The following is a 13,739-nucleotide window of genomic DNA, read 5'->3' as shown; positions in this document are numbered from 1 at the left end:
TATGTTGCCCTGATAGAAGAGCACAAACTTCACTAGTATCAATTGAGATCTTGAAACAAGTAGATTAGTAACAAAAGGAAATACTTTATTAACATTCCTTAATTTTTTCTTCACTTTTAATTTTAGTATCATCCCTAATATTTACGTATTATTCACATCTAAACTGCAAAGGACTTCATGAACCCTCTGAATCATAACACAAGCTCTATTTTGTAAAACATTAAGTAAAATACTGTTTTTCTAGAACACTGACTCTTAGCTTTCACTGAATTCTTGGGGTGCTTAAAAAATATTGACCCCTAAGATTCTGGTTCAGTCAGTCTGGGACACAGTCAAGGCAACAAAATTTCTTTATGACCTCCCAGGTGAGTCTAACATTGCCTGGTTTGAAAACCACTAGCCTGCTATATACATACTTAAACTAGGCCTCAAAAAAAAAGGTAATAGAAAGATGCAAATATCTGCAGCACAAATATGTTTAAATATTTCTATTTAAAATTTCAAATAAACTAGTAGTTAAAATCTTACCGATAGCTTTCTCCAACTGTTACAATCTCCACTTCACTATCAGTTGAGGTAACATTAATTTCTTCATTGGCAGTGACCTGGGGAGTGGAAGAAGCTTCTATCACCACAACATCTTCATCGATACTTCCTGAAAACAAAAGGAATAAACATTTAAAGGGCATCTTCCAGTTAGCTAATTGATATGCAAAAATTTTTACTTTGACACGAAGACTACAAAATTCATTACAAAAGTAAAAGCTGTGTCTGTCAAAATGACAGGTTTTTTTAATACAGCTAAAAACACATACTGAGAACAGTACAAGTACCTACCTACTTTCTTGTTCAGTATGTCTTCAGATGTTTATTTCCTCTTTTATAACTTTTGTTTGTTCTTAAAAAACTTTTAGTGTCTCCATATGAATATGCATAAAATTAGAGACATTAACACTGTTATACCTAAAGGTACCTTACATGAGATATTCATATTCTATATTTATTACTTATTATCTAAAATAAAGATACATTTACTATATATTTTCTCCCAGGTTATATTTTTATGTGATATGGTATTCTTTTAAGAAACACGCACACTAGTTTTTTAGTTTTGTGCTATAAAAGCTGTTAAGTTTTGTACATCTTTTTAAATAAATTATTCTTAGTTTGGAAAGTGCTTATTTGAAGAATGGATACATATTATATTTGGTTCAAAGTTTTCCCTTAATTATTTACTTCACCTAAAACTAATTTTTCAATAGACTACTACCCAACCATAAGACAAAATGCTCCCATTTGTGACAACATGGATGGATCTTGAGAACATTATACTAAGTGAAATAGGTCTTACCAAACCATTCCTTAAAAAATCCCCCCTTTCCCCCAATTAAATTTTGATACCTCCCTTAAATATTCTTGTATGTTTTAGGTTACATTTTGAAGCCACCTGTTAATCCCCTTTGACCTAGATTATTGTGCCATGGAATTCCATTTTAAAAACAACTTTTGTGAGGTATTGCTTTCATACTTTAAAATTCACATTTTGTTTCAAAGAGATACCTGTACACACATACTCATAATCAAGAGGTGAAAGCAAATGTCCATCAGTGGATGAGTGGATAAATAAAACGTGGTATATACACAGAACAGAAAATCATTCAAACCTGAAGGGCATTATGCTCAGTGAAATAACCCAGTCACACACGCACACACACAAAAACCCTACACAATTCCAAAGATGCATAAAGGAAGAAAGAAAAATGGTGGTTACCAGGGATGGGGGGAAGAGAAAAAGTAAAGTTGTTAATGAGTATGAAGTTTCTTTTCTCACTGCAAGATGACCAAGTTCTGGAGAGCTGTTTCACAATAAAGTGAACACATTTAACATTACTGAACTGTAAACTTAAAAAAATTAAGATAAAAAAATTATGCTCTATTTCTTCTCTTGCTATATTTTGCCACAAATCTGGTGCTAAATTTATGTAAATATTCCTATTTTTTTCATTACTATCACTTATCAATGTAAAGGTCAACCACCAAACTATACACTGGTAAACTATAAAGCATGTTTGTATCAAGAATATTCTCACAATAAGAATATTGAGCTAAAATTACCCCATTTTAAGTGTACATTTCACTATTTTAGTAAATTTATAGAGCATAACCATCACCTCAATACAGTTTTAAAACATTTCCAACACCTAAAAAAATTCCTACATTTCCTCTTTCAGTCAGTCACCATCCATCCCTACACCCCTACAACCACTGGCCTATTTTCTGTCATTATGGGTTGGTTTGTATCTTCAAGAATTCCACAGAAATGGAATCATACATTACATACAATTTTGTCTGGCTTCTTGCACTCAGTGTACTTACTTTGAGATCTATCCATGTTGCTTTATCAATAGCTCATTCATTTTTATTGCTGAGTACTATCTTATCATAGGAATATACAATTTGCTTATCCATCTTATGTTGATGGGCACCTGAATTTTTCTCATTTTTGGCTATTTTACATAAAAAGCTTCTATAAACATTTGTCTACAAGTCCTTATACATTCATGTACTTTTATTTCTCTTGGATAAATACTTAGAAATGTAATTGCTACTATGATAAATTTATGTTTAACTTTTTAAGGAAATGCCAAATTTTCTTAAGTGGCTATATGATTTTACATTCCCACCAGGAAAACGAGACTCCAAAGCCTCATCAATAACTGTTATTACCTCTTTTTTATTATAGCTGGTCTAGTGGATATATAGTGATACCTCATTGTGGTTTTGATTTCTATAATAACTAATGACACTGAGCATTTTTTTAAGTGCTTATTAGTCACTATGATGAAATGTCTATTCAAATCTTTTCCCTACATTTAACTTGGACTTTGGTTGTATTGTTGAGCTGTAAGAGGTCTTTATGTATTTGAAATACAAGTCTTTTATCAGATACATTATCTGTAAATATTTCCTCTCAGTACCATGCCTTTTTATTTTATTTTATTTTTTTTAAGATTTTACTTATTTATTTTTAGAGAGGGAAGGTAGGGAGAAAGAGAGAGAGAAACATCAATGTGCAGTTGCTGGGCTGGGGGCTGTGGCCTGCAACCCAGGCGTGTGCCCTGACTGGGAATTGAACCTACGACACTTTGGTTCGCAGCCTGTGCTCAATCCACTGAGCTATGCCAGCCAGGGCCCTTTTTATTTTCTTAATGGCACTGTTAATGCAGTCTTTAATTTTGATGAAGTCCAAATTAGCAATTTTTTATTAATCATACTTTTAGCGACATATTTAAGAAATCTCTGCCTAACCACAGACCACTGAGAATTTCTCCTATGTTGTTTCTAGAAGTTATATAGTTTAGCTCTTACATTTCTGTCTATGATGCATTTTAACTTTCAGACTGACAAGTTGTAAAAGGCCTAAATTCATCTTTCTTGCAGTGAATCTACAATTGTTCCAAAACCATTAGCTGAAAAGACTAAATTAATTCTACTTTGATATTAAATAGAAAAAATAAGATTTAACAATTATATAATATGCAAATTTTTGAAGTAATTTCTAAGTTCTAAAGATTACACACACAGACATACTAAGAGTTGATATCTCTGTAACAGCATAAACATCTTACAAGCAGAGAAAACAAAATAACACTAAGTAGCTATTTAAATTAATATTCTAGATTCAATTTCCAAATTACCTTTTTGATCCTTGCTTCATAATCATTTACAAGATGTTTAAGATAGGTGTGCAAAGGGAATCATATTTAAAACTAAAATATATATAAAAATAAAAGTTTTATTTTAAAACTTCCCTTATTTTAACTGACCAACTGGACATCACCATTCTGCAATGGAGAAAAATCTACATTTCAACTTTATGAGTGATTTCTCTCCTTGTATATGTATTCATGAAATTTCTTTGTTTTTTCAAAGACTTTATTAGTTAAACAAAGTCCAAAAGAAGTATAACATTTTTGAAGTTCCAATGATAAATGATACAAAGGTAGCTAATGCATTAAAATTCATCTTATAGTTTTTTTATAAACAGAAAGACTGTGTAACTAAGTTATATAAATAACTCACTTAGACACTCTTCTATTGTTTAAAGAATCACTGTTCTTCTGAAATGGATTATTTTGTAAATTCAGGAGATAAGAAACTGCTAACTGATTACTTCTGGATAATAAGACTCAGACCTAAGAAATAGAAGCAAACTTTTTTATTTTGAAATAAACTTTTATTTTTGAATTATATTTTATTGAATATGATATTAGAGTTGTCCTGATTTTTCCCACTTTGCCTCCCCCCACTCAGGTAATCCCCCCCACCCCCACTCCCTCAGATAATCCCCACACCACTGTTCAAGTCCATGGGTCAGGTGTGTAAATTCTTTGACTACTCCATTTCTTATACTGTACTTTACACCTCCATGGCTACTTTTTTAAAAATTTTTATTTATTTTTTTAAAGATTTTATTTATTTATTTTATTTATTTTTAGAGAGGGAAGGGAGGGAAAGAAAGAGAGAGAGAGAGAGAATTATCAATGTGTGGTTGCTGGGGGTTATGGCCTGCAACCCAGGCATGTACCCTGGCAGGGAATCAAACCTGGGACACTTTGGTTCCCAGCCCGCGCTCAATCCACTGAGCTATGCCAGCCAGGGCTTAATTTTATTTTAATCATTGTTCCATGGCTACTTTTTTTAACTACTTATTTGTATTTCTTAATCCTTTCACCTTTTTTTAAAGGATAATAAATTTTTTTTTCATTTTATTTTAATCATTGTTCAAATACAGTTTTCTCCCTTTTACTCCCATTCCTCTTCACCCATTCTCCCCGCACCCATCTCTCATTTGGTAACCATCAAAACACTCTACATATCCATGATTCTGTGTTGTTCTTGTTTGCTCAGTTGAATTTTTTTATTCAATTTTTGGTATTTTATTGTTCATAGTTTTGATCTTCTTTACTTAAATAAGTCCCTTTAACATTTCATATAATAATGGATGGGTGATTATGAACTTTAGTTTTTTCTCGTCTGGGAAGCTCTTTATCTGATCTCCAATTCTAAATGATATTGTTGCTAGGTATAGCAATGTTGGTTGTGGGTCCCTGCTCTTCATGACTTTGAATATTTCTTGCCAATCCCTTCTAGACTGTAATGTTTCTTTTGGGTAATCAGCTGATAGTCTTTGGGAACTCACCTGTGCGTAACTAATTGCTTTTTTCTTGCTGCTTTTAAGATTCTCTCTTAATCTTTAAACTCTGGCATTTTAATGATGATGTGTCTTGGAGTGGGCCTCCTTTGCATCCATCTTGTTTGGGACTCTCTGTGCTTCCTGGACTTACATGTCTATTTCCTTCACCAAATTAAGGAATTTTTTTTGCATTATTTTTTCAGACAGATTTCCAATTTCTTGGTATTTCTCTTCTCCTTTTGGCACCCCTGTGATGTAAATGTTGGAATGCTTAAAGTTGACCCAGAGGCTACTTACATTATCCTTGTTTTTTGGGATTTTTTTTCTTCTTGTTTTTTTTTTAATTCCTTATGTTTCAAATCATTGATTGATCCACTCTACTATTGTTTCCCTGTAAATGGCTCTTTATTTCGATTAGTGTACACTTCATTTCTGAATGGATGTGTTTTGTGCTACTGATGTCCTCACTAAATCCTTGAGCATCCTTATAAACAGGGTTTTGAACTCTTCATCTCATCAATTGCTTATCTCCATTTTGTTTAGTTCTTTTTTTTTTAATATTTTTATTTATTTTTTTTAGAGAGGGAAGGGAGGGAAAGGGAGAGGGGGGGGGGAGAGGGGGGAGAGAGGGGGGAGAGAGAGAGAGAATGAGAAACATCAATGTGCGGTTGCTGGGGGGTCATGGCCTGCAACCCAGGCACGTGCCCTGTCTGGGAATCGAACGTGCAATGCCTGGTTCGCAGCCCATGCTCAATCCACTGAGCCACGCCAGCCAGGGCTGTTTAGTTCTGTTTTTGGAGTTTTGATGTGTTCTTTCATTTGGGCCATGTTTCTGTCTCCTCATTTTGGCTGCCTCCATGTTTTTCTTTTACGTATTAGGTAGAGCTGCTATGACTCCCTGTCTTGGCATGGCCTGATATAGTAGGTAGCCTGTAGAGTCCAGTGGCACAGCTTCCCCATCATTCAAACTCTGTATTCTAGGTGTGCCCTTTGTGTGGGCTGAGTATACCCTCCTCTTACAGCTGAGCCTGGGCTGAGTACATCCTCCTCTTACATTTGAGCCTTGGTTGCTGTTAGCAGATCAATGGGAGGGATTTACCCAGACCAGTCAGCTGCAAGGATTGGCTGTCACCACTTACCACCAACCTTGACCAGCTGTAGAAGATCAGCTGTGCAGGGACAGGGTGGTGGTGCTCCAACATGGTCTGTAGGTATCCACCAGGTGTGCTGGCCTTGGGATATCCCAGGTGGTACAGGCCAAGTCAGACCCCACCTGTGTTTTGCCCAGGACCACCTTGCCTGAGGCATAAAGCAATCTGAGATGGCTGCTACATGTGCTGGGATTGGAGGTTCCCAGGCGAAGCCAAGCCGTGAAGGTAAACTGGCTGCTGCCAGTGCCAGGCCTGGGGCTCACTGAAGCTAGTTGTTGCTTGTTTGAGAGGATTTAGGAAGTTGTGCAGCAAAAGCCAAGACCAGCCATTCATATGGAAAAGCGGGTTGGGTGGGCCTGTAACTTGGGTGAGGTGGAGTCTCTGGGGATCTCTAAAGCAAGCCAAAGAGTATTACCCAGATTGATGGAGTCTCAGATATGGCACCAGCTTAATGGCTCCGTGGCTCTGTGGGATGAGGGCCCAGAAAAGGGACAATGGCCTCTGTTCCCCTTGTTGCCAGACACCTTAGTCTCTCCCAGCATGGCACTGGTGCCTCACAAGCTGCTACTGTGGTGCTAGAGCTCAAAGGGGTTAATCTGAATAGGTGAGACCATGTGTGGGTTCTTTAAGAGGAACTGCTTGGGGCTCCAGAAGTTTCTTCCACCAACTCAATCCTTTTGGTTTTGCAGCCAGAAGTTGTAGGGACTTATATTGCTGGCACTGGAACCCTGGGCTGGGGCTGGGACTCCTCGCTCCTGAGATATTCCTTTGGAATTTTATCCACCACATGTAGATGTTGGACCTGCACATTCTGCATCTGCATCCCTCCTACCAGTCTGGATGGATGTGGTTTCTTTAATTCGGTAGTCGTCAGACTTCCATTCACCTCACTTTCTGACAGTTCTGATGGTTGTTCTATATTTTAGTTGTGATTTTGATGAGGTTGTGAGAAGTGAGCCATGTCTGCCTATGTCACCAATGTGACTGGAAGTTCAAAATATTATTTATTTTATACTTTCTTGGTATTTTTAAAATTCCACACCATTTGAATGTGATCAAATCATTTTTTAATTTAATTTAAAATAAAACACTGATCTAGAAACCAGAAAACATCAAGAGTCCTTTTGGATTTTTTTTCCAGAGACAAACACCGAAGGATAATGTCTGAAAATAATGGAGTTTAAGTAATATAATTATTCTAAGAAAGACAGAAAAACACCAGATGCTACAATACCTACTAAACAAGATTTAAAAATGAATTATAGAGTTTTCATTTGTCTTCAACACCTGATAATATATGACTCCTTTCCTCCCAGAAACAGACACTGGCACTGACCTAGATATGCCCTACTCTCACACCTCCTACAAACATCAGCTCCTTGGAACTTCTGCCTCACGTCACCAACCATCCTGCCTCACTAATCTCCAGCAAAAATTGAGCTCTGCTGTTCCCTCTCCCCAAACTCTTCACATTCTAACCAAATGAGAAAAATAAAAATGTGAAATGTGACAATTTTGCAAGACAATTCCTATTCTCACTTCCTTCTTTCTTAAAACCTTAGGGAATGGTTGCTGTAACCGTCTTCCAGTTGTAGTGTGATCTCAATGAACTCTTTTTAAAAGAAATATTTGGGTAGGTTATAAAAAATGAACTGTACATGGCTAAGACTAAAATTAAGAACAAAGTTACTGGTTCAGGGTTTGGAAAGGGCATCTTGGAATAGGAAGGAAACCATAAAGGAAATAAGAGGGAATAATGCCATGTTTGCACAGTGGAATAGCAGGCTCTACCTTTGACAAGCAGGACATCAGGTAAAGACTGAGAAAACTTTGTGTCAGTATTAAAAACCATAATCTGGTACACTCTCCCTTTTGGGAACATGACTGCCTTTCTGCCCTGTTCTTCTTCCTCACAGGTGCATTACCTTTGCCTTCCTCTCTCCTAAGCTCCAAGGGCCCTTCTTCTGCCTCTGTAACTTGTTTGCTTATTCACCCCCACTACCTCTGTAACTTTCTAAATAAACTTTCTATTATAATTTGAAAAACCAAACCAACCAAACAAAAAAAAGACACCAAACTTATAATCTTGGCCCTTTAAAAAGTTCTCCCTATTGCCCACTTCCTTATACTTTCACAAGATATTAATCTTGAACCTCAATTCAGGCTTTACTACTCAAAGCTTACTTCAAGTTCTTTTAAATTACAATAAATTATAAAAATGATATATATGGGACATGTATCTCAGAAACTACCTGTACACAAACTTACTCGAGTTGAATACAGCATTACTGAAGGGAAGGAGAAAGTACACGGAGCTAATTCTCTATCAACTCAATTTTAACTGATTATTCATATGCTCTACTGAGCACTCTCAGGACTAATGTTTGTGTTCTATCTCTTGAATACTTGAAATTATTTTTCAGTTATAAAGAACATGACAAGTTAATAGTAAACAATAAGAACAAAACACTTAAGGAAACATAATATTAACTTGTCTTTTTTAGTGACTAGAATTGCTTTTATGAATGAAGTTCAATATGAAAGAAACCCATCACACAGTTATTTGAAAAAGTACTCATAAAAGTTAAACATACTGAAAAGCACTACAGGAATAAAAACTACTATAAGTCAGCAACTCATAAAATATAATCTAATATGTATAAAATAATAAAAATGGTTTTCTAAAAAAAGAGAAAACCTCTAGCTTTACTTAATTTTTGTCAGAAATACAGAAGTTAAAAAAAATTTCTATTTAAGACTTTAGGAAATTTTAAAATTTGTACCTCAGAACTGGAGTCATGGTTTAATACTACATTTTTTAAGATTGTTCATTCTATGACAGTTGTCCGAATTTTTTTCCCTTTTGCCCTCTCCAGCAGGCCCAACCCTCCCTCCCACAGTCAATCTCCTCTCCACTGTCCATGCCCACAAGTCATTCACACATGTTCTCTGTAATACTGCATTTGAACATTTATTCATATGGCTTAAAAATAAAAAGTCAATAAAGTCTCATATTCCTTTTAAATATAACAGAATCACTAAAATGTATGAGAAAATGGGCACAAAAACAATGCAACAGCTTCCGTGCTTTACTCAATTTAAGAAATATTTTTACCTGAGGGAACAGCTGGATTGTTTTGGTGGTTTTCACTGGTGGAAACAAACAAATCTTCTCCTTCAGTTGATGAGCTCGAAGAGGATTCACTGCTGAGGTCATTTTCACTGGAACTACTAGAACTGGGGAGCAATGCATATTTTCTTCGGGCTAACACTTCTCGTTTTTTCCTCTGCATTAATATCCTCTCCTTTTGTTTCTGTGTCCTCTGTGAGGAATTATTTTTCACAAATCTCTTTCTGCATGGAAGTCTCCTTAGTGAACTGCTATGAAAACAGGGTCTTTTCATTAACAATCCGGAAACAGTTTCTGTCTCAGTAGGAGGCCACTTTTGGGACCGTGCATTCTGAGTTCTACTTTTAGCACTCAAAATTGCCTGGGAATGTCTGACAGAGACTCCTTTATCCTCATCTGAAGTCACAGTATCAGAATCTCCAAAATGCAAACTAGAAGAAGGAGAAGAAAGACAATCGCTAAAAGAGGAGTCATTGTCTTCATCACTTGGTGCTTCCAGGTGTTGCCTCAATCCTAATATTCCCTGGTTCTCTTTAACACAATTTTGCATGTACGAAGGGCCAGCCTGCTGGCTTTTGCGTTTTTTCCTCACAACAACACTTTTTTCTTGTTCTTGTTGGTTACCATTCATGTCCTTCTCTTGTTTTTGAGAATCATCACACAAATGAGAGAATTCATTCCCCACTTTACTGTTAATCATCTCAACTCCTGCAGAGAAACTTTTGGCTGCCCCAATGGGCTCTGGATGCAAGAGGATCCCTTTCAGACTGTCCTGTGTCTTTGGTGCATCAGAAGGAATCTCACTCTTCATATCCACTTTTAAGGTATAGAGCTTGCTATATTCAGGAGTCCATTGAGACATGGGAAACTTTAAGGACGGCCTAGAAGACACAATTAGATATTAAAATAATTGTTAATGTGTTTTATTATACTATTTAAATAAAGAATACTCAGATTCCACTGAAATAGGGAAAGGTTACCTTTTCTTCATCAAGACATAAAATAGCTATTACTATTCTTAAAAACCATTTTTTCCTCTGTTATCTCTACCCATATACCCAATTTTTAGAAATAAAGATCAGTGAACACAGGCCAATTTAAAAACTTGTTAACCAAAAACTGATATTACTGTATATCTTTCTATCTCTAGTAACATATTTGGTTAAAACACTTTTAAAACCTATTATAGTGAAAATGGATAAAAGGATTAGAATTCAGAAGACTTTGATTAGCCTGGTATCACATTTTAAAGTGCTAATTATAGTAACTATTTCTGAACATTTAGGTGGTTACTACGTTAGATGGCTTACTATAAATAATGAACCAGTACAAATAATGAATCAGTACAAATATAACTCTTTCCCATGGCTTTTTCTTCCTTCCCACTCTTCTATTCTCTAATGAGAGTGTGAACTTACCAATAAACAGTAGGCACAACTGCATTTGAGAAAGTTTTAGATACATACAATAAGACTCAAGCCAAGACTGTGTGAGTTGCTGAAGATTATTCACTTAAAGCAGCACAGCAGAACATAAACATCAAATTTCCTACAGCTAATCCAAATGTATCTAAATTATTCAGTCTCTGAAATTATGAGCTGCTGAACAAGGGGACTTGAAATTAAAACATACATATCAATGCAGTGTATATAAAAAGAATGGTGATAAAGTTGTAAATATCTTGACTCAAAATGGAACATATTCATTGGAAAGATAGTTAATGTGAAAAATAAAGAGCTTTACTAGTGCAAAATATCATTAAACAATATTAATATTTCTAACTTAAGTTTTTATTGAAGTATATTACAGATATATTCTAAGTTTATAGCTCAATGAAGTCTCACAAAGTGAACGCATCTATATAACTAACTCAACCTTGAAGATCAAGAAACATTAAGATAACCAGCACCACAGAAATCTCCTCCGGTCACTTCCCCCACCAGGAATTCTAACCAATATCCTAACTTCTAACACCACAGATTACTTTTGTATTTAACATGCACTTTTAAACTGCTTTCTAAAAAGAGGGGGTGGGGGAAATATTTAGCAGCCAGTTTTTCCTTCTCCACAAATGGCAGTTACAGGAATATACAACCTCAGAGTTCTCCTACTTAATTTTAGTACATAACTATTATCAGAGCAGATGACCATAATCTTAAAAAAAGAAACAGCTTGTTTCTACAGAAAAAAAAAACAAACCCTTAATCTTCTATTATTATTATTATTATTATTATTATTTGCAAGGGCAAAAGTTGATGTATCAAAGATCAGGCATCAAGCACTGTCTGGAGTCACCAGGATAACTAGTAAAGAAACACAAAAATGAGCAACATATGGGCACAGCAATGCACAGGTTACAAAGGGCAGCCAATCAGAGAGGAATCCCCGTAATTAAATGCAATGATAAAACACAAGTATATGAGATTTAAAATTCAAGGTGGAGTGGACTTCCGGTCAACATGGAGGCATAGGTAAACACACTTCACCTCCCTGCACCACCACAGAAAGAACTGCAGCTAGGCCTCAAAAGAAATAACACCTAGAACCGTCAGAAAATAGAGCTTGTGGAAGTCAGACAACCAAGGATTTAAAGAAGCTAAATTCATCAAGATGGGCCACACTGCTAACACAAGGAGTCAAAGCAGCTATACTTAATACACAGAAACAAACACAGGGAGGCTGCCAAAATGAGGAGACAAAGAAATACGGCCCAAACAAAAGGACAGAACAAAACCCTAGGAAAAGACTAAATGAAACGGAGAGAACCACCCTATCAGATGCAGAGGTCAAAACACTGGTGATCAGGATGTTCAAAGAACTCATAGAGTAAGGCAACAAAATGAAAAACACCCAGGAAGAAACAAAGGCTACACTAAGTGAAATAAAGAAAAATCTACAGGGAACCAACAGTGGAGGGGATGAAGCCAGAATACAAACCAATGATTGGGAACATAAAGCAGAAATAAGCATTCAGCCAGAACAGCAGGAAGAAAAAAGAATTTTAAAAATGAGGATAACAGTATAAGGACCCTGTGGGATATCTCCAAATGTATGAACATATGAATCATAGAGATAACAGAAGGAGAAAAGGAAGAGCAAGAAATTGAAAACTTATTTGAGAAAATAATGAAAGAAAACTTTCCTTGTATATTTCCTTCACAATATGGCAAAGGAAATAGACATATAAGACCACAAAGAACAGAGAGTCCCAAACAAGTTGGACCCAAAGAGGACCGCAACAAATACATATCATAATTAAGATGCTAAAGGTTAAAGATTAAGAGAGAATCTTAAAAGGAGCAAGAGAAAAGCAGACAGTTACCTACAAAGAAGTTTCCAAAAGACTGTCAGCTAATTTCTCAAAAGAAACTTTGCAGGCTAGAAGAGACTGGCAAGAAGTATTCAAAGTGATGAAAAGCAAGGACCTACAACCTAGATTACTCTACCCAGCAAAGCTATCATTTAGAATGGAAGGGCAGACAAAGTGATTCCCAGACAAGGTAAAAAACTAAAGGAGTTCACCATCACCAAGCCATAATTACATGAAATGTTTAAGGGACTTATTTAAGAAAAAGAAGATCAAAACTATGAACATTAAAATTGCAACAAATTCACAACTATCAACAATTGAATCTAAAAAAAAACAAACTAAGCAAACAACCAGAACAGGAACAGAATCATAGATATAGAGATCCTTTGGAGGTTTACCAGCTGGGAGAGGGAAGGAGGCAAATGGGGAAAAAGGTGCAGGGATTAAGAAGCACAACTGGTAGGAACAAATAGACAAGGGAATGCCAAGAATAGTACAGGAAATGGAGAAGCCAAAGAACTTATATGCATGACCCATGGACATGAACTAAGGGGGAGGACTGTTGAGGGAGTGGGGGTAACAGGCAGAGGGAGGCAAAGGGGGAAAAAATGGGACAATTGTAAAAGCATAATTAATAAAATATATTAAAGAAAAGATTCAAGGGGTGGGGAGTCCTGGCTGGGTAGCTCAGATGCTTAGAGTACCTGAGGCTCATCCTGATACACCAAGGTCGTGGATTTGATCCCCAGTCAAGAATCAATCAATGAACGTTTAAATAAGTGGAACAACAAAATTGATGTTTCTCTGTCTACCAACCTCCCCACTCTCTAAAATCAATAAATAAATGTTAAAAAGTAAAAGGAAAGATTCAAGGGGTACACTAGGATGGCTATAACACAAAATTCAGATAATAACACAAGTGTTGGAAAGGAACCTTCACACATGGTGGTA

General features: G+C 36.0%; 1 protein-coding gene across 10 annotated transcripts in view; it reads right to left on the bottom strand.

The window, feature by feature from the left end:
- The window catches only part of RNF111 (ring finger protein 111), an 86,913-nt gene that overhangs the window by 38,274 nt on the left and 34,900 nt on the right, over positions 1 to 13,739 (bottom strand). For all 10 annotated transcript variants that reach the window (XM_045822966.1, XM_045822973.1, XM_045822974.1 and 7 more), the window contains exons 2-3: positions 9,464 to 10,359; positions 529 to 655 (exon numbers count right to left, since the gene is read on the bottom strand). In XM_045822966.1, the coding sequence (XP_045678922.1) occupies positions 529 to 655; positions 9,464 to 10,340 (1,004 nt within the window). In that variant the 5' untranslated portion in view covers positions 10,341 to 10,359. The remainder of the gene's footprint in view (positions 1 to 528; positions 656 to 9,463; positions 10,360 to 13,739) is intronic.

This window comes from Phyllostomus hastatus, unplaced genomic scaffold (genome assembly GCF_019186645.2).
Source record: "Phyllostomus hastatus isolate PE091 unplaced genomic scaffold, TTU_PhHast_1.1 phas_scaffold_501, whole genome shotgun sequence".
In the NCBI taxonomy this organism is placed as follows: domain Eukaryota; kingdom Metazoa; phylum Chordata; class Mammalia; order Chiroptera; family Phyllostomidae; genus Phyllostomus; species Phyllostomus hastatus.
This window is presented reverse-complemented; position numbering and strand designations above follow the sequence as displayed.